Source organism: Parasteatoda tepidariorum, chromosome 7, assembly GCF_982258835.1.
Source record: "Parasteatoda tepidariorum strain Cologne lab strain chromosome 7, Ptep-v5.0, whole genome shotgun sequence".
Lineage (NCBI taxonomy): Eukaryota > Metazoa > Arthropoda > Arachnida > Araneae > Theridiidae > Parasteatoda > Parasteatoda tepidariorum.
Window position 1 is genome coordinate 106,625,188 of NC_141761.1, and position 21,847 is coordinate 106,647,034.

At 30.6% G+C, this 21,847-nt stretch overlaps 2 protein-coding genes across 5 annotated transcripts in view; one reads left to right on the forward strand and one right to left on the reverse strand.

Moving 5' to 3' along the window:
* The window catches only part of LOC107455186 (sushi, von Willebrand factor type A, EGF and pentraxin domain-containing protein 1), a 51,798-nt gene extending 41,568 nt beyond the window's left edge, over positions 1-10,230 (forward strand). Inside the window, exons 8-11 of the mRNA XM_043052213.3 lie at positions 1,428-1,601; positions 2,194-2,247; positions 4,141-4,213; positions 8,311-10,230. Coding sequence (XP_042908147.1) covers positions 1,428-1,601; positions 2,194-2,247; positions 4,141-4,213; positions 8,311-8,923 — 914 coding nt within the window. The 3' untranslated portion in view covers positions 8,924-10,230. The remainder of the gene's footprint in view (positions 1-1,427; positions 1,602-2,193; positions 2,248-4,140; positions 4,214-8,310) is intronic.
* A 2,548-nt stretch (positions 10,231-12,778) lies between these two features.
* Positions 12,779-21,847, reverse strand: part of LOC107455173 (inner nuclear membrane protein Man1) — a 45,715-nt gene continuing 36,646 nt past the window's right edge. For all 4 annotated transcript variants that reach the window (XM_043052216.3, XM_043052217.3, XM_043052214.3 and 1 more), the window contains 5 exons: positions 18,626-18,665; positions 18,457-18,541; positions 16,825-16,930; positions 14,106-14,184; positions 12,779-13,126 (listed from right to left, as the gene is read on the reverse strand). In XM_043052216.3, coding sequence (XP_042908150.1) covers positions 12,975-13,126; positions 14,106-14,184; positions 16,825-16,930; positions 18,457-18,541; positions 18,626-18,665 — 462 coding nt within the window. In that variant the 3' untranslated portion in view covers positions 12,779-12,974. The remainder of the gene's footprint in view (positions 13,127-14,105; positions 14,185-16,824; positions 16,931-18,456; positions 18,542-18,625; positions 18,666-21,847) is intronic.

Consider the following 21,847-nt stretch of genomic DNA (forward strand, 5'->3'; position numbering starts at 1 on the left):
AAGCTTGCAGCAGTTTAATTGAGAAAAACTATAAAATAGTGTTTCCAATGATTATTTGCAGCAGCGACGAGAAAAAATCTAAAAGCCACTTTTACAGACGTCCTTATTAACATTTCAGTTTCATGTTAAGCATGCAACTCAAAACATTGTCTTATAATTTTTCGATTAGTAGCTCCATCTGTTACTAAATTAAATAACTGTTTTGAACCAACTGAGAAAAAAGTATAAAATAGTTTGTTTTTTTTCGAAACAACCATTCTTTAAAATACCAACGCTTTCCTAACCAACTCATCATCATATCTGGCTAGACAGCCCAGGGTGGGCCAGTGCCTACCTTTGAATTCGAATCCACTCCTCTCTACTTTTGACACTTGTTCGCCAGTTTTTCTCCTTTAGAGTAAGGAAATCAGTCTCAACTAAATCCAGCCATCTCAGCCTGGGTCTACCTCTTTTCCTGTTCGTTAGGGGTTTGTGTAACAGGATTTTTTTTAAATTTGAGTCATCATTCCTTCTGAAAATGTGAGCTGCCCAGTTCATTCGATGTATTTTAATGAATTTCACAATATCTGGCTCTCTGTAGATTTTATGCAGTTCAGTATTATATCGTCTTCTCCAGGAATTATTTATTTTTATCCCACCAAGGATGGCCCTCAAAACTTTTCTCTCAAAAATGGCAATTTTATTTCACCAGGTTCCAGGTCTCAGAGCCATAGGTAAGTATTGGCCTAATTAATGTTTTATAGAGTAAAAGTTTTGTATTTTTTGATAAAAGAGAGGATTTGAAAAAACGTTTTAAACCATAAAAAGCTTTATTTGAACAAATTAGACGACTCCGAATCTCATTGTCTATGTTATTGTCGGCAGTAACTATTGAACCAAGGTAAGTAAAATTCTGAACAGTCTGAAACCTGTGGGAACCAATCTCCAGATAGGATTCAGTAAAATTTAATTTAGCAAGTACAGGCATGTATTTGGTCTTATCGGTATTGATGATTAGTCCCATATCCCTAGCAGCAAGCTCTAAAGAAATTCCTAACCAACTAAATGGGGTTATATTTCCCAGACCGTGGCTACCCCCTATATTGGTCAAAAATCCAAACCCAATGAAAAAAAGTTATGTTTATTCAGAGAAAGCACGTTTTTGTGCCTGATTGTGTAACTTAAAATATCGTCTGCACTAATTATTGGAGGTCACCCTCTCGAGCCATTAAGAATGAGTCCTAGAACGTGAAGGTCCGCGATCATTAAATCAAAAATTATTTAGGGTGGTCCTTTCTTTGAGCTCTGCACATTACTTCTGCATTATTTTACAATTGCCTCTCACAAAATTCAAACTAGAAAAAAGTGACTGATTTGAAACTCTATTTTGAAAACTTACAAAATGAATTAAAATTGTTGTTTTCTTTATCAGTTGTATTTCATTTCAGCCATAGACTGCGGAGTTCCTTCCGTGAGTAGTGAGTCAGAGCAGTACATTCTATTAAATGAAAGCACACATTATGGCAGCGTAGCGATTCTGAAATGTAGAGACTTGGAGGACACCATTACCTGTCGAGAAGATGGAACGTGGTCTTTACCGCAAATAGAATGTGATGACCAAAGTTAGTTTACGAAATAACTCTTCTTTTTCTTTTTAAACAGGTTGAAAGATATTAATTTTATTTAAAAACAATTTAGAACCTAGAACTATTTATTATCACTATTAACTACTATTACTACTAACTACTATTAACTACAATTAGTACTATTTAACTTCATCAGCTGACACGATTATATCCGCAAAAAGGAGTGCAGATATAATCGTGTGAACAGATGAAGAGATACATCTTATCCGGGATTCCATGCCTTATCCGGGATTCGATCCCAGAACTTTTCTGATACTAGGTCAGCTCCCTGACCCCTACCTTATATATATATATTTTTTTAATTGATGCTTTTTTTTCCGTTTGTGGGGATACTGAGTAGTTATCGACAATGTCAACCTTCATCTATGAAAAGGTACCTCAACATAGATTAGAGTTAACATGTCTTACATACTAGTGAATTGGGATTGTATTTTTGTAGTGGTAGATACACTACACTGTTTTAGTTGTTTTTTGGTTCATTCGCGACCTATCTACATACATTTCTGCATAATTAATAGAAATATTACGAATAACTAGTTTAAAAAAAATCTTCTTATTATTTTCTTAGGTGGTTTATCGAAGCTTGGATTGGTGAATGAAGAACAAAACGACGTGCCAACGGGTGACGATATTTATTCTATATATTAATGAACTTCATATATTGTCTCTTCTCATTATCTCTTTTTTTTTCGCTCATAAAGATACAGATTTGCTTTTATTATTCATTTTTTGAAATATTATTACAGTGATAAAGATGATACATTCGTATAATGGTTAAGATAACTATAAAATTATTAGTAATCGTATCATTTTATAAAATGACTTGGAATATTTCTATATCGGTACCTTTTAGCATCTAACTGCTATCAAAAAGGCACAACTAGTTATATCAGGTAATCAAACAGGTTTTGATATTTATCCTTTCTTTCTCATTTGTTATTCGTCAGATTTCGATAGAAATTTTCGTTTTTGTATTAGCGTTCCTTTAATGCAAATACTTTTTTTTTTATATATATATACAAACGATGTACCGGGAATCCGACAATTATCCAGTACCCAGCCTACTCGGACAGATTTTCCTTACCTGGATCCGGTAAAAGAGCTTTATTAACCGCTAGCGGGTGCTGGGACCCGGTTTATAGTCTCAAGACTCGATACCAGGACACTGCCAATTTTCCCGTTATCCATACTGGGTGAAAAAAAAGTAATTTTAGAAAAAAACAAGCATCTCCAACAAACAAACATTTTCTCATATTTTAAAGCTAACTCATTTTTACGCTTTAAAAGCAAATGCAAACTTTAATAAACAACATTATTATTTATTTAAAATAGCTTTATCGTTCATAATTGGTAAATTTGTTGTTGCACATAATTATATCAGGAGGGATCATTTTTAATGTCTTTTCATGACGCCAACAAAAGTGGCATTTCCGACAAAAAATAAAATAAAATCGTTTTTGAAAACTTTTGTTCCTTCGAGAACAATTTTGAAGTCAATGGAGCAGGGCTCGAAAAAACTCAGAAATGTTACCCGTCCCCGAGGACGGCTTGTCCAACAATGTACCCGTCCTCCTTTGAAACTAGCCCGTAGCTTCTAAATAAATAAAAATATAATTTTCCCTTATTTATTACAAACATTTATATAAATTGCACAATGAATTAGTAGTTACTAGGATTACAAATACTAGGATTACATTATACAGCAATAAAAGAAATACTAGGTTACTAATAGTAACTTAGTATTTCTTTTATGAATTTTTTTTCCATGAAATAATTTAAAAGACAAAGGTCAAGTTATCTGGAATGTCAGTTTATCCGAGGGGGATGCGCCTTTTAAATGAATCAAATATGACGTTTGCCAGTTCCACAATCAAGCCAAAGATTTACAGAGGTTTCTGCACAGAAATCTGAGAGGGGTTTTCCATTTAGGAAGATGTTCATAATTGCGCTTACGCTTGTTTAAGTTCAGAACGTAATGTATTTTTTTGTAAGTTCATTGCTAAAAAGTCCCTTTCAACAGCTGCAGTACTCCCAGATGTAGAAATCATCAATTGTAATAACCAAGATTGAAAATGTATCACGAACATTAACAGGAAAATGGCCGTCCGCGCGGACGTCGGATTCGAGAAATTTGTTGTCCGCGGAGAATTTTTGACCGCCGAGGACGGGCGGACGGGCAGTTTTTCGAGGCCTGCAATGGAGCGGCCAAGTCCTGGGCTATATGATTAAGGGTTTTCATAACCTAGGTACATGCTCAGGGCTTGGAGGAAAGGAAAGAAAAGCCCTGCAATGGAGGTAAACCTCTAAGAACGACCAACCTCCATCAACGACCATTTTACTGTGGAACGGAGAGTGGTCGTTCCCGAGAGGTTTAACTATATTACGTTAATAGTTTTTGATTAATTTTTTTTTTAAATTCCTTTTTGTTTTTTGTCCAACTATTTTATTTAAAAAAAAAATACTCAAGTAAATTTATTACTCAAAATGTAATAATTTTTTTCTTTCCTCTTACCAGGTATTGTTATTGGAATGGCCATTTTTGTGTTTTTGCTTTTATTGCTAGTTATTTTGATTCTTTTGATAAAAAGGTAAGGCTTTATTTTTTAAATTTTTATAGCCTTTACCTTTGTTATTACCATTTATACGTGTTTAATGCATTGATAATTGCGTGTCTGATCAAATTGTTTGAGTTAATTAACTACCTACTAAAAACTTGCATTGAAATTTCTTAATTTAATCGAATGGATTGAATACTTTTAAATAAATTTTCGTGTAATTAAAATATATTGAAGATATTTTTATGTCGGTACCCTTTCAAGTTGCTAAGGGAAATCACCAATGCGCTACGTAAAATTACTTAGCTATAAATATTAATAAAATATATATTAATGAATATTAAAAAAATTTTTTATTGTGGCTTGCGTGAAAGTAACTATCAAAAGCCATCGTAGGCATATTACTTAGATAGTTCGAAGATTTACTCCGTTAAAGTGCAGAATCAAGTGTTTTCAGTGCACAACACAAGATTTTTATTTAAAAAAAAATATTTTACTCATAATAATTTTATTGTAAAAAAATAGACAGAAAAAAAAAAAGAATTTTTGATAACTTCTTAAATTTTATTTTAAACTATATCAGCTGCTTTCGTTTTATCAACACGATCGTGATCGCACAATATAGAGAAATTAATAAAAAATGCTTTTTCTTCACTTAATTTTAATACAATCGCAATTGCCGCGATAATAATACGATAGTACACGTTGTGACGATATAATCGAATGATGTCCCACCAAGCCATTCTGTAAATTGTTCAACATGTATCGTAAGTAAGGAAAAATCAATTCATTTATAAAAAAGAAAACTATTTGTCACAAATTTAAATAACAGGGTCTAATTTTACTCAATTTCACAAAAATAGGACCCCGATAAGGAAAATTTTACAGCGGCCTAGGCCTATAGGCCCATTCGCCGAATACAGTGGAACAACAATTTTTAATTTGACAGCAATTATATAGAAATAAAATATTAAAAATTTTACAGTAACAGCGATGGCAACAAGCCTCGAAAACATTGAAACACATCAGAAAGAAGGTCAACGGACCCTTATAATTTAACATAACAGACCCTTATACTAACGAAATATTTGTAACATCACGAACTCATTTTTACTTACTAGATACTACAGTTGAATAAAGGTATCAATAGGATCGAATTGAGAGCTAGAGCTAGTTGCTGGGTAAAAGGAAATAGTTAAGAATTACACACAAGATAAAAGTACACATTAGTACTAGCCTGTCCTAAAGGACATAAAATTTGTAAAAATCAGTAAAATGAAAATTGTAAAAACTTTACAATTTTAAAACATTATGTTTAAAAATAAAAAATCGACTGTACAAAGCTGTTTACATGCATAAAATTTCAAGGTATAAAATTATTTGTGGATAAAAGATAGGATAAAGATGTAAAAAGACAAAATTGATAAAATAACAAGTAAATATAAAATATACCCTAAGATTAAAATCATTAAAATATATTCGTCCAAAAGGGACGTAAATGTTATAAAATTCATTTAAAAAAGTTTGCAAATCAAAATTTAAAAGCGTGTTTTGACAAATACTAAAAAAAAGGTGGTATGCAAAATCAAGGATAAAAGCTAATTGTGTATAAAAATTAAAAAGAAAATCATTTAAAAGTTGAATAATTAACAGTTAAAAACAATTACAGACCAGTGTAAAACAACCAGCCGAGTAACAATTAAAAAGTGTTGAGTAAAATGGAAAGCGATGTCTAAAACATAAAAAATGTAAATACAAGGTCTAAAATTTAAAATATGAAATACTAAAAGTTCGAAATTTAAAATACTACGAGTAAAATTATTAAATGAAGTGGTCCAAGGAGTATTTAACTATATTTATTGTGGAGAGCAAATTAGTTGTTAAATTGGGCCAGCATTTCCTCGAGAGTAATTTTAACGATCTCTTTAATAATGGATTTGCAAGTATTACTCACGAAAATTTGTTATTCATTCCTCCCGAGGACGTGGTTTTGTCTGAGTGTCCGGAATCTGCCGCAGTGAAAGAGTAGGTGCTCAATTGTTTGAATATCTTCACAGTTACTACAGGTATCACTTTTATTAAAATACTTTTTTGGCAGACCCCGAACACTCCGTGCCCCGTCAAATATTGGTTCAGATAAAAATTTGTTTGTAATCTTTTAACTGACGGGGTCTTAATAAATTTAAATGTCTGACGGCCCTTATTACTGCTCTCCCATTGATTCTTCCATATTGAAGTTAAGATATTTCTAATGTTTGTTTTAACCTGTTTGGGGGTCCTCAGTACCTGGAGATCTATTGTGCTAGAACAAATGGCGTTTTTGGCTGCCTCATCTGCCTCCTCATTGCCCTGGATCCCCACATGTGCTTTGACCCAGTTCAATTTAATGTTGTTATGCCATAGTTTTTTTGTTTCTTCAATAATTTTTGAACTGGGTTCTGGATCAGCCAGGGCCTGTAAGAAGGACATGGAATCAGTATAGATTGTTACATATTCGATATGTTGTTGATTGATCCATGCTAGAGCTGTTTTAATTGCCATGAGTTCTGCTAAAAAGATATTTGTGTTGTCGGTGAATCTGGTGGAGACCTTATGTATTGCAAAGGCTGTCTTATAGTGATTAGGTTGTTCTGTCTCCATCCTAGAGCCATCCGTATAGATCTCCGTGTCCTGATCTTTTGGGCAATCATATCCCCAAGGCAAGGATCGATATTTTGAAGGGTGTTCCGGGGCTGGTTTATCGAAGTTCATTGTATGGTCAAAGTTAGTTGGGAATACGTAATTTATATCCTCTAGTCGCCAGCCCCATTTGACTCTTTTAATGTAAATGTCTTCAATTATCTTAAGTTGAATAGGAACGACTCCCGCCAGTATCTGGATAGCCTCCGTGCTAACAGTAGAATAAGCTTTAGTAATAGTCAGAAGAGGGATTCTTTGTAGGCTTTTTAGCTTTTCGTTTATTTTGGTGTTGTTCCTATACCAGACACTGGCGGCATACATTATTATCCTTTCACTTGCCTGGAGATAGATTACTTTAAGTAGTTGCGGTCTGAGGCCCCATTTTACCCTGGCAACCCTTTTAATAGGACCCCGATAAAAGAACTCTATTCAAAGCTTCACAAAATTTGAATAGATTTTTCAAAAAAAAAATAATAATTCTTTAAACTGATAACTTTCCGAACTTCGCAAAGTAGTCGAGTAACTAATATTTTAATATCTGGAGCAAGTAATATTTTATTCTATTTCTAAAGTTACCTGTAATACCCATCTTCAAGATTAATTACTTCTTTATGTGTATTACTAGGAACGTATATACATCGATGTAATTCATCTTGGAAAGAAACAAAGGTTAAATTAATGAGCATAGTAAAATACATAGGATGGGGTAAAAATATGCCCCTCTAAGTTTCATTTTATTTAATATTAAAATTTTTTTAAAAAATGTGCATTCGTGGTTGAATGGTTATGACATCTGATTTAGAATGTCGATTCAATCCCAGCTATTGGCGATTTTTTTGTAGTATACAGTAGAACCTTTCAAACGGGAAACCGCTTAACGTGAAATATAGTTTTACATGAAACACATGTTTGGTTCCGTGAGTCAGCAATCTATTATTGTTCTATTTTACTTGTTTAACATGAAATTTTCAAGCTGATTATCGCTTAACATGAAAGGAAAAAGATCCCAGCACATTTAATAAGCATGTGAACAAAATCCCAATAATTCATTTTGAGGATTTCTATTTTCTTCCTTTGTTAGAAGTAGCAGATGGTCGGATAAATAAAATAGCAAAAAGAAAATAGTTTAATAAAGTAGTGGAAACTTTTAAGCTTATTTTAATTTGCTTGGTTCATAATAGTATTGTTTGCATACATTAATGTAGTACGTAACATGTATTTATAATATGTGATAAATTGTTTTCATGATGCATCAGATAAAACAAAATTCGGTTAACATAAAATAATTATGACAGTCCTACCGATTTCATGTTAACGAGGTGGTTCGACTTTATACATATGTATATAAATCCATTTATTTTAGTGTGAAATAGAAAAATGTTTAATTTTATCTATCTAATTGGAATACATGATTTCAATGTGACTTAAAAATTCTAAATTACGCATTTTAGGCGCAAAGTTCTGAGGCAAAGCAGTGTGGATTCTTTGCCATCGAAAGAAACCAATTCTTCTCTCACCCCTAACACACCGTTGCCTTACGACAATGACGCCTTTTACGCCACCATTCCAGTGGATGATGGCACGGAAGAGAAGCGGAACATTATGTCGACCATCCTCTTCACCAAGAAAAAATCAGACAGTAAAGAATCATCCGGAAGCTCATCCAATACTTGCATCTATGAAGAAATCCAGACCAAACATGATGTTGCTCCACCCCACACTATACCGGAAGAAGATCAGAGTCAGCCTGTCTACGCTCAAGTCAACTTAGAAGAAAAGAAGCGTTCGCGACTTGTGAAATCGCTGTGCGATCGTTTTGAGCCAGTGGATCCACCGTCGTGGGAGAACACTTATCGCTCTGAAGTGCCGCCATCTTTCGATGAGGTGGACTTAGAACCCATAAAACTACGTGAACTACCTCCTATTCCCGACGACAGCAGCGATGCATCATGTTCAACGCCCTCTTCTAGGACTGAAATTCATCAAGAATCTTTAAATCATCGAAAAGATAGTTTAGTAATTTCTAAAGGAAATGAAACTTACACGCCAACCGCTAAACAGTGAGTAGTAAACGAATTCAAAATCGCCAAAAGAAAAACTAGTGAGAATGTCCTCTAGAACAAATTTTTTCTACCTCTTTTTTTTATTTTAATTTTACTCTTGTGTTCTCAAAAAAAAAAAAAAAAAAAGTCGAACCAGTGGGGAAATTTTTTGGATGCAATGTGTTACGTCACAATGCTTTTTTGTGACAAAACATAAAAAACGAAAATCATAACAGCATACCATCCTTTATACCTGTGTACCCTTTCTAAATTTTTCGCAACGCTACGTACCACTAATAAAAAAATAAATGTATTTTTTGCTGTAAAAAAATTGCACAAAAGTTAAAAATCATAACTGGCTGTTGACACCACTAATAATTAACTGTTAACTCTGCAAAAAATAGCCAATTAAAAAATACGTAATCGTAATTTTAAATGGCTAGCTTTGTTTTTAAATAAAATTTTTTGAAATTTTCGTATATTGCAAGTTATTTCGCATAAGAACGCGTACCCCTGGGGGGGACGAGTACCGCACTTTGGGAAACACTGCTTTATACAATTCTCTATCTATGGCTGGTCCAGGACCACTATTAATTATTTTTGAGTATCCAAATCAAATTCTACAGGATTCTAAATTCTTTCGAAATATAACGGTGCTCCGAGAACACCGTTCAATTACCATAACTGACCGTTAAATTTTGCACAAAAAAAGAGTGGTAGATTTTTTCCGTTCAGAATTTTAAAATTTGTGTGCAGAAATTTGTAGATTCGCTTAAAAAATCACATACTTACTTATATATAGCAAAGAAGTACTTATAGAATTCTTGCTATTTAAAATTAATTTTGCATTTTGTTATGCTGAGAATTGTAATTTTGCAAGTTTAAATCGATTTCTGCGATTGAAACCATCTGCGATTTGCACTGCTGGGAAAAACTATAAAAGAAATGAAATATTCGAGAACTTTCATCTGTACATTATATATTTAGTGGGGTACATGGGGGGTGAGATCAGGGGATTTGACTTTCTTTAGAGAAAAATCAATTTTTAAAAAAAATCAGTTCAGCTATCGATTTTTAGCTATCTGGTTTTACACAATTTTCTCTATTTAACAAATTTTGGAGAATATATTTTTTTTATCTTTTAAATTTTATTCTGTTACCTATTTCTTTTACAATATTTTCTGTAACTGAAATGAATTTCATGTGTACATAGTCATAAATTTTCTCTGAACAATTTTTTCATTTTTACATGTCATTTCAAAGTGATTGTAATATAGTTTCATGCTATTTACTTATATGTGAAATAAAAATGTTTTTTTTAAAAAAAAATTTTATCAAATTTTTTTTAGCTAACTCCAAATTAGAAGATCAGTCAGGATCTCTATACACGGTCTTGTTAAATGACTGTCCATTACATTAGGTTATAAAATGCCCATCCTTAATGTATAATTTTATTATCCTTAATAAAAAATATATTTAAAAAAAAAAAGGATCAGGGGTCGAAGTATTTAAGAGTTGAAAAAATAAAAGTGCTATCGAAATTTAAGGAATCACTACTGAAGAAGGAGCACTCAAAACAACAAAACCTGTTTGATTGCTGAGATAGAGTGAAATTTCTACGTTTTTGCATCTACTTCAATGTCCCACAGCGGACTGATCATAAATACAAGGTTCTTAGTAGAACACCGAAGTCAAGCATCACTGGCTAAGGTCAGTAAGCGGGTGGGTGACAACAAGCCTGCGTAGGGACCGAGAGCGCTCGGTATCGGTCCTTGTTAAACTGTTCTACCATAAAATGCTCAACTTCACACGCAGGCCTTCGGGCTACCAAAGCAGGGGAGCCATACTCTATGCAGAGGATCAAAATTGTGATGGCTTCAGGATGAATTCACATACCTTCACATTCACCAGGAATGTTTCCCAGACTGTCGCCAATAGAGTAAATAAAGTACCTACTTACCATCTGCTTTAATTATTTAGTGAATTTGAAAACATTCCTTTGAACCATTTATCAGTTATGCATGCTTGATAAGCATACACGTCAGACCAAATCCCGTATGACGTGTATACTCGTCATGTAAAATAAAAACTACCGTTGAATATTAAAACTTAAAATTTCAATAAAATGTAATAAGAATAATATATTTGGTGGTATGTTTCCTTTATATAACATCAATGGAACTTAATATTTATGTTGCCTGGCGGTGGAGGAGGAAAGCTCGCAGCCCAAAACCAAATACATACATAAACTGTGACTTGATTTACAGAGAAATTTCAAAACAATTAACTGGGTCAATGATATTCTTGAACAGAATACAAGAAACAGAAGCATTTTATCCAAAAGCTCTCTCTCTCTCCTGTTCGCTTTCGCCACTTATTTTTTTTGTGTGTTGTCTCGCACAATTATTTTATGTTAGTCTTTTTTTCTAAACAAGTTTCAAAAAAACAATAACGCTTTTTAAAAAAAATTGCTACTTTTTATTAAATGAAAATGTAAACCTAAAATGAAATGTTAAATGAAAAACATACCAATTGCCCAACATAATTCCTAGATTTTAATTCTACCATCTTTGGTAGTATTTCATTTATGTCACACTAGAGCTACACAATAAGTCATTCGGGACAATCTTAAAAACATCCACGAGGATGATCCGAAGACATGCATGCTGTCACAGGGGGGGTGGCTCTCCTTCCTTGGTAGCCGATAATGCCCACCCCCAGTTACTTTGTAGGCTGATCAGTGGTCACTAGCAGGCTCAGTGTCTAAATAATTGGACACTGAGCCTGCTAGACTTTGGTGATCTACTGAGATCCGTATCTTGCGATCAGCCCACTATAGAAACGTATTGGATATCAAATTCAGTGCATAATTGGTTTAGATTGGTACCTAATTCGTAAAATTCTGATTAATAGAGCAAAAGTTATTCAAGGTAATATTTTTTTCAGCGTTGTATTTTGGGAAATAGGGAAAGTAGATCTCAAAGAAAATTTAGTTAAATAGAAAATTTTGCTATTTGGAAGTTATTTTAAAAAGAAATTTCCAAAATTTTATTGCATACCTGCCAACATTGGAGAAATAAAATAACGGAGATTTTACTAGCGACATTTTTTAGGCTATGAGTAAAGTTTTAATACATCATGCATAATCATGTAAGTCAAAAAGAGAAATTCAAAATTGTAAATAATATAAGCATTTACATTTAGCGATTTAAAAAATATGTAAAATATAAATCTTAGTCTAAAGCAGGGGTCGGCAACCTGTTTGTCCTTAAGGGCGCAATACTAAATTTGAAAATCACCGAGGGCGCATATTTTACAGATAATCATGCACAATCCTAAACTCAACTGACTACTTGCTGTATATCGCCGTTTGACAAGAGTTAAGTAAATCGCTCTGGCTATCATACATTTACATTAGTCCAGCGAGGGCGCATTAAAAATCGATCGGGGGCGCCCACGGGCGCCGCGTTGCCTACCCCTGGTCTAAAGATTTTTAAAAAAAAAATTTTTTTATTACTTAAACTACAATCACTCAGTAGTCACACTGCAGTACTGACAATAACACCATCTGTTGAAGAACAAGAGAAATATTTTTGCCATCAGCCGATATTTTATCATAAATTTTTTTTAAAAAAAATTTCTTCGTCAAATACAGAGAAATTTGAGAATATACGGGTAAACAGAAGATAGTGGTAAAATACAGGAGTCTTTGTTCAAAAAAAAAAAAAAAAAAAAAGAGACTTGGCAGGTATGACTCAGACAAAATGGAGTACACAAAATGATTCATCAACTAAACAAATGCGTGGTTTTATTTCAATAATTGATGCACACTATAAATGCATTGGATTATTACCACTGATATATTAATAAATAACTATTTTTATTACAACTAAACGAGAAGCTTTTATTGAAAGACAAACATATATAATACATTTTTTTTTATTCTTTCAATGCATTCTACACAACGCACATTATGCAAAATTTGGGGGGGGGGGAGGAGAAATAAAAAGTTGAGGATAACAAAGAAGTGCTAAAGGAGGGGGCTAAAAAAGAAAAAAAAATAAACAAAGAGTTCAAGATCTTTCCAATGCTGAGGAAAAGAATGGAGTGGATAAGGAAAGTCGCTTGTTGTTGGAAGGTTTCAGAGACGCTGTACAATGCTCTGATTCTGGAAATCGTTCCAAGTATCTTTTGTAAGGAATATACTTCACTGTCACTAATTTACCTGAAGGAAGAAAAAAAACATGAACCTGAAACTCAAAATTAACACTGCAAAATGAAACTAAACACTATGAAGAAGCACAAATTAGGGACCGTTCAAATATTACATAATGACCTCATGGGGGTGGAGGTAGTAATTTGTTAATTTCTGCTGACAAGAGGGGAGGAGGAGTAAAATCAATGCAGGGTTGCCACAGGAAAAAATTAACAAAATAGTTGCTTTTAGTAGCCTAAAGCATGAAAATAGTTGCCAAAAAATATAAAAACAGTTGCCTACATAAGAACAAAAATATGACTAAAATTTTATTAAATGACTTAATTGTCATAAACCATGATCCATTTAGTCAAGTTGGTGGCAAATATGATGATTTTTATATAAATGTTAGTACTCTAGCACAAAATTTTTATACCAAAACAATTTGTATATTTGTGGAAAATTAAATACTTTTAATTACTATTATTCATTCAAAAAAATACTTATTTCATTAAAATAACATAATTTTCAAAAATTTTTTCCCTTTTGTCAATAATTGATTTAACAAATATACATATATATATATTGTGAAAAGTGATTACTAAAATATGAAAGTTAAGCATCGTAATATTCTATTAAAAATTAGTTATTTTTAAAAAATTTTGTTGAATTCCGTAGCAATAGCCGTTGAAAAGGCGAAGAAATGAAATAGACTTACAATGGAATCTGGGCAAATTGAATGAATTAAAAAGTGTTGACTCTAGTTTGCAATTCAAAATGTTTTATTTTTTATGGAAAAAAAATTTAGTGTTTAGAAGCTCAAATGTATACTAAAAAAAAAAACATCGCTAGGAGTACAGAAATGTCACCCAATAGTCTCCTTTTCCTGATAATAGTTGCTTTTTTTGTTGCCATAGTTGCCTCAGGCGAAAAATAGTCGTATTTTAGTCACCCGTGGCAACCCTGAGTATAATGGTTGGATGAATTTTATCTAAATTAATAGACTTACCATCAAACCACCATCCATGGAGATCATTGAAAGCTTTACCAGCAGTTTCTGATGAACTGCAAAGCATATAGACACAACCCTGAAAATAATTACAATCAGATCAAATATTCTTAGTTAAATATAATACTGTTAAATTATGGTGAATCACAGTTTATATCAAATTCTTTCATTTCTCTTTCAGAAAAATATCTTTGATTTAAATAGATGAATAGCTATAGTTAAATCTTATTCGAAAAGGTTACATAGCATAAAAATATTGAATACACTAACTTCGTAAAAGTTTACAATTGAGGGCACCTCTTATTTTCGACGATTTTGCAAATAAAGGTAAGCAAAAGTTGCGGTAACCCGAAGGTGATGTCACTGAAAGCAAAGTATAGCATGGTAACCAGAAATGGGATTTCAGCAAAACTGAACAAAAATTATCGCAGACCAAGGGACCCCCGATTCTTCACTAAAGCCACTAACTTTATTGGGTTGGTAGCCACAACCAGAAAACTGAATATACAGTATTTAACAGGGGTAATTGAGGCACAGAGAGAAAAACCTTGAAACTTTTATGCACAAAAATCAAAATCAATTGATATACTATACATGTTTTACATTTAACATAACTTTTTGAACTTCACGAAAAAATTAACGTGATATTGGGTTTTAAAATTGCACGAATATGAATCACGATAATTTCGTGAATAAGAATCACAATATTGAATTTTTAAATCGCAAAATATGAATCATAATACTGGATTTTAAAAAACGTGTAAATGTAAATCGTGATATTGGATTTTTAAATCACATGAATACGAAACGCAAAGCATAGCTTTTAAATCAGGTAATCGATGTTTGATATGAAAATCACGTGAATAAGAATCCAAATGTAAGCAGATTCTGGCGTGGTTCCAAATATTTAAAAAGGCGAAAATCTGCCAAACCAAAAGGATTAAATTGACGAAAGAATCACGTAAGACATTATTCTTCAAGTAATTAGTGAATGAATGTATGGAAACGTCTCACTAACGGGATTTAGAAAAAGCTTCAAAATTTTGTCAGAAGAGTTTTTGATTGTCAGAAGAGTCCGCAACCAATGGTCTTGATTTACACGAAATTTTTCGATATTTGTGCAAAAATCAGATACATCGCTCCTAGATTTTAGACTCAGAAGAATGATACGAAAAACTCGGAATACAATCATTCCTAATTTACAAAATTTTTTAAAATCAGGATATGTTAAGTAAACTACATATGCCTTAGCAGCAGTTAATGCTACTTATTAAAAATGTTCATCATTGCAGAACTTTTGCGACAAGACTTTTAAGTGTTTTTAACAAAAAAGTATTACATACACATTTTTTTTAAAACTCCATTTAGTGTAATTGGTTCAGAATTAAAACTATAATTTGGTATCTATTTTCTTAATAAATGACGTAAATTAATTTCTTAAAAATAACTAGTCTTACGGATGATACTTGAATAAAAAAGTAATACTAAAATCAAAATACTACCTTGAAAATTACAGCTTAAACATGAGGAATTCCTAGCTTAGTCATTCATAATAGATACTAAATAAGGAAACAGATATTTCTACTTAAATTCTTAAACAAAAATAACACTTTCCAACTAGATTTTAAAATTTAAAAATACGGAGAAATTTAAGAATATACAGGTAAACGGGAGATAGTCGTAAAATACGGGAGTCTTAGTTAAAAAAACAGGAGACTTGGCAGGTATGATTCTAAGAAAAGAAAAGTTTCCAAGAAAAATATTAAAAAACTAACATTGAGCGTTTAAGATATGTTCTAAAAATACTTTTATGAATAAAAAACTTTATAAGGATTTAAGAAATCGTTACGCAATATAACAATATAAAAACTTAAAGGGAGTAAGAATAAATAAAAAATCAGAAATGTAAATAAGCACATTTTTCAGGGACTAACAGTCTAATGAACTAAGAAACTTTAGAAGAATCTCAGCAGTTAAACAGTAGATAAAAACCTAAAAGATTACAAGAATATTTCAAAACATTAAAATTTTAAAACTAAGCAAGTTTCCAGAACCATAAGCAGCTCTATGAAATAAATTTTTTTTAAAGAACTCTGAAGAAAATGACTCACAGAGTTGGCAAGGTTTAGGACAGAATGGATTAATCCACGGTTTAAACCGTCCTGTTCAAAACCAGTTAGTCCTAAACTGTCCAACACCCTTTTATTCAAATTATGTCACAATTTAAAAAAATATTGTGAAAAATAAAATGTTAAATGAAGAATGATCAGGAAATCAAGAAAAATAAAGAAAATTTTGTGTTTTATTAAAAAGTTATTAATTATATTTAATATTGCTTTATTTATCATTATGCAAAAACATAATTTATCCGTATTAAAGCTTATTTATTCGTATTTAAAGGATAAGGTATTCACTTTCGTTGTTCATTGAATTGTGGAGCTTCAAAAGTTATAAACCTTTACCTATTATATTATATTATTTTCTTTTAATAAGCTAAAGCAAATTGTATATAAAAAGTATCAAATATTTATTAATAAATGTAATCATTATGTGCAAAATGGTTACACACATAGAATTTTTACCTTTTACCAATGTTCAAGGTTTTGAACACTTTAAGACAGTTTTAGTCAGTTTAGGACAGTTTTAGACAGTAAAACCCACATGTCCTGTCCAAAACCCCAACCCTGCTCACAGAAAACATTTAAAAAATATAAAATACCTCATTGTTAGAAGTGTCTATGGCAATATGCCTGATTCCATCATTTCCTTCACATTTTTCTAAAATTGCATCTTGGATGCTAGTCTGCCAGCTTTCCTCGTATTCACTGAAATATTTAAAAAATTATTTCAGCCTCGGTTGGCAAAAATCTGAATTAGATCTAATGTAATTTAACTTTCTAAGTATACTTACCAAAACATGTGATAAAATGTATTAATAATGGATACTATAAAAAATTATATAACAATTAAAAAAGTAAATCTAAAAAAAAATTTTAATTATAAAAAATTAATCACTGAATAAATTAAATCGCAATTATTTTTGTCAAGACATTCTATTGAATTTTAAAGGCAGGGAAGGAATTAGGCAAAAAATATCTAATAAAGAGTGAATTAGCTTTAATTAGAAACATTACTGGAAAATAAATAAAAGAAAAAAAAAGAATTATCAATTATTTTAAGTGACTCATGGTAGAACAAGTAGTTCTTCATATAAAACTAAATCAGGGTGCATTGCCAAATTCTTCAACAAAAAATAAGCGTTAAGCATTTAAAAAATACATTTAAGCTCTTTTAAAAAATTATTATCAGAATATGCGCACAAATAGGAAAATTTTCTTTTTTGTAAAGGTAAGTTTTTTTATTAGAGATGTATTTTTGAAGTTCCAATTTTTTTTGCAATTACATTTATTTTTTCTTGTTATCAGTTAGTTATCAGTTACAAAAACCTGATACTTTAAGTATCAAATACATAAAATGACTAATCTAAATCACATAAGAATTTCTACTGCATTTGCTAATGTTTTTTTAAAAATCATGCTTTTATTTAAAGTTGCACGGTTTCAAGAAAAAATGGAGAGCCAAATCCAAAATTAAGTTCCTTTTTAACAAATAAATTTTTTTTATTTTAAAACTGTTTTCCACTGCTTAAGTTTTATTTTTTCAAAATAATAAACATGGATTAATTATTGAAACACATTGTTAATTATTGAAACACATAAAATTATTGGCATAAAGCATCTTTTATTGCCATATTAAAATGAACTATAATGTTGTTTAAAATAAACTGACTATGAGAAAGTGAGCATTTATGCATATAATTTCACATATAGCATCGACAAGAAATATGTGTTTTATAAGTTTAAGGTATAAGTTCATGCCAACATTGGAGGAATAAAATAGAGAAGATTTTACTATTGACATTTTTTAGACTATGTGTACAGTTTTAATGCATCATGCGAGAAATTCAAAATTGGAAATAATATAAGCACTTACATTTAGCGAAGTAAAAAAAAAAATTATATAGTCTAAAGAAGATCTTTTTACACCATTATTTATAATTACTTAAACTATAAACACTCAACATGCTGCAGTACTGGCAATAGCACCATCGGTTGAGGAATAAGAAGTATATCAGCACCAAATTTAAAAAAAAAAAAAAAATTTCTTCCATGAATATGGAGAAATTTGAGAATGCAGGAGATAGTCGCAAAATACAGCAGTCTTCGTTAAAAAACAAGAGACACTCGGCAGGTATGTTAAAAGCACATCTGCTTAGACTGATATTCAAATTGAAAAATGAAATAGTGAAAAAAAGGGAGAGAGAAAATAGCAAAGCTAAATTATTACTCACACTTCCGAGTCAAACATGTTTCTTATCTTTAAGCAGGGACTAAGGCTGTACATGGTATTCCTTCCTTTACCAAGGCTACTAAATGCTGCAGAAAGGAAAAGAAAAATGTTTTAATAATTACCTTTACACATATCAGTTAAAAAATTGACATAATGTGTGCAGTAATTACCTTGACCTTGCCAGACTTTACCTTGCTTACCACCTTCATTCTGTTGATGAAAAATTATGTTCAAATTCATATGAAAAATATCCATACAACATAATAAGCTCAGTAAAAATTAGAATATTCTAGATAATACACATACTCTCAAAATAAAACACTTTCTCACATATATAATTAAGGAAAGCAAATAAATATTTAAGCATTTAAATACTAAAATTGAATAAAAATAAGGCAACTGTGTTTTAATTTCCAATGTATATTTCTTACTTTTGACAATTTTTTAATAGTAAAACATAAAAAAGCAAGATTTCAATAATTTACATTTTATTGAATTATAATACTTCAATTTACACAAAAACAAGCTTATAAGTAAAGAGTTAGTTTTGAGACATATGGTATAATTCCAAATAGTAAAATTTGATATTTGATAGATGCTATAAAAATACATAAATAAATTTTAAATTATGATGTGACTCTTTTAATTTAACTATACACTTTACCAAATGTAAGTGAAATATAACATCATAATTTCCCATGAATTATAAGCCTTTAATAAACAAAGAATCAGTAAGAAAGTTAGTAACTTGTTTAATTGACAATGATAATTTATTAGAAATTATTAATAATAAATGGAAATTTTTTTTAAAAAATTTCATTTTATAATTATTCCTTATTCTATAAAGATGTTTATCAGAGCTCATTCTAGGCAGGGTAAACAGGGCACAGCACCCTGCTGCCCTTTTAGTCAAAAGAATCAACCCTGTTGCCCCTGAAGTAAATTAGTGCCCTGATGTAATAGACTCCATACAATACAATAAATTTGGCTTGGATAGACCCCTGTTCTTTAACTATTAAAACAAAGTTTCAATTAGCAAACCATAATTTTCATTTAAAATTACGGTTTTTTAAAAAAAAATTTCTAGATTCTTAAAATGGCAAAATAAATGTAACAGATTCTGTTTATAAATGTATTCATTCAGCAAAAAATAAATAAATATTTAATTTATATATTTTTATATTAAAACATTCATTTTTAATCCTATATCGAAATAGATAAGTAAAAGCTAAAGAATTTTTAAAAAATCTATGAACTCATACATTGGAATTTTTTTCACAAAATTTTTTTTTATAGAAAATTGGATAATGTCAAAGATACTGTAAACATATTATGAGAAAAAAATACCAGTTTTCAGTTAATAATCCCACTGCTTCAAATAGACTTTGAAAGGCATATAGAGTACATTTTTGGCATATTAGAGTAATTTCTTTTTAATATAACCTCAAGTTTTAGAAATATACGTCTTCCACTAATAAAATATAATGTAAATTTGAATTCCATGCTTTTTCCATCAAAACGTAGAGTTTTCATTAACATTATCTGCACTTTTTTTGGAAAAAATTTCATGTTTATTAATTACTTTCTACAGCTATGTAAGTCTATATTAAGACTGCATCAAATGTTTACTTTAATCTGTACTTTCAATCTCAAGAATCAAAAGATTTTTAAAAATGTAATTTCAAATGTGTTGGAATTTAACACACATCAAGAAAGAAAGTAATTTCCTTAACTAAAATTAATTAATGCAGCAATTTATTTAAAATAAATTTTAAAACTAAGAAAAGAAAATAATTAAAGTATCAATAATTTAAAACACTATTTTTTAACTTTTAAAATCAATATATATATAAAAAAATCAGTTGATTTAAATAAACAAACCCTGTTTCTGTCATGCATAGAAATTTTAGTATTACGTTTATAGTTTTTGATTAATTGTTGCTCCAGCGAAGATCTTATTTTCACTTTAACGTAAATAACATACTAATTCAGGTAAATAACATAGTAAAGCAGATTATCTTGGTAGTTTAAAAACGAAAAAAATTTTTGGCACTTTAACTGATTACCCTAATTTACTTTGCTGGACTAGATTCTCTGTAGAATAATTGATTTCTACACTTTAGCGTTAGCAGTCAATATAGTTTCTGTAGTGAGTAGAATTTTATTACAGTGAAACCTCCAGGAAAGACCACCTCTATGTAGCGACTACTTCTATTTACAACCACTTTTGAGAGGCACGGAATTTTTTCCATAGAATTTGAGAGGAAAACCTTTAAGAGAGACCATTGAAACCTCTCTTAGAAACCGGGCAAACATCTGCACCAAATGCGGAAAAGATCAAATACAGAAACACAAAAAAATATCGAAAAATATTTATGTTGCAGTCAGACCACCTCTGAACAGAAGATGCACAAAACATTATGCTATCAATGATTTACTTTTAGAGTTAGAAGTTAAATTAGAAAAATAAAAAGTTATTTAAAAAAAATCAAGCATCTGAAACAAAACAAAAAAAATCTTCTCTTCTTTTAATAAAGCTAACTAATTTTTATGTTATAAAGTTAAACTCAAACTTCAAAAAAACATAATTGTTTATTTATGTAAAATAGCTTTATCGTTCAAAATTGATAAATTTGTTTTTACATATAATTATATCAGTTGGGATCATTTTTATAGACGCTAAATTTTATTCATTGGTGCGCTTTTCATGACGCCAACAAAAGTGGCATGTCTGCACCAAGACAATGACTAAAATTAAAATAGTTTGCGAAAAATTATGCGCTTAGGATAACAATTTTGAAGTCAATAGAGGTAACCTCTGAGAACGACAAACCTCCATCAATAATCATTTTACTGAGGAATGGAGTGTGGTCGCTGCCGATAGGTTTCACTGTATAAAATACATAAATGTAAAACTGAACCAAGAAAAATATTTTTGAACAAATATAAAAACTCTTCAGAAGTTGATGACTAGAAAAAAAATATTTAGATATAGATACTATTTTTACAATTCAAACAAAAATATAGATATTCTCTGTTTAGTGCTAAAAAAGTAAAATGTAAGAACAAGAAAGGGTAAAGATTAGTTAGAATGACAATAAGGAAACGATTTGCTCAAATACTAAATTCAACTTGCTAATTCATTGTTTGGAAATTGAATTTCAATTAGAATGTTTCATACATCAAAAGCGTTTGTGCCATTTTCTTTGAAAGAATGATTTATTTATTGACTTATTTTAAATTATAGTATAGACAGTTTAAATTATACTCTTTTATAATCAATAGCTTAATTGCGACAAAATTTTATAGAAATATTCTCAGTTATGATAAAAATATTTTCATAAACCAAAGAAATCATTCTAAGCATTCATTGAACTTAAATAATGAATATT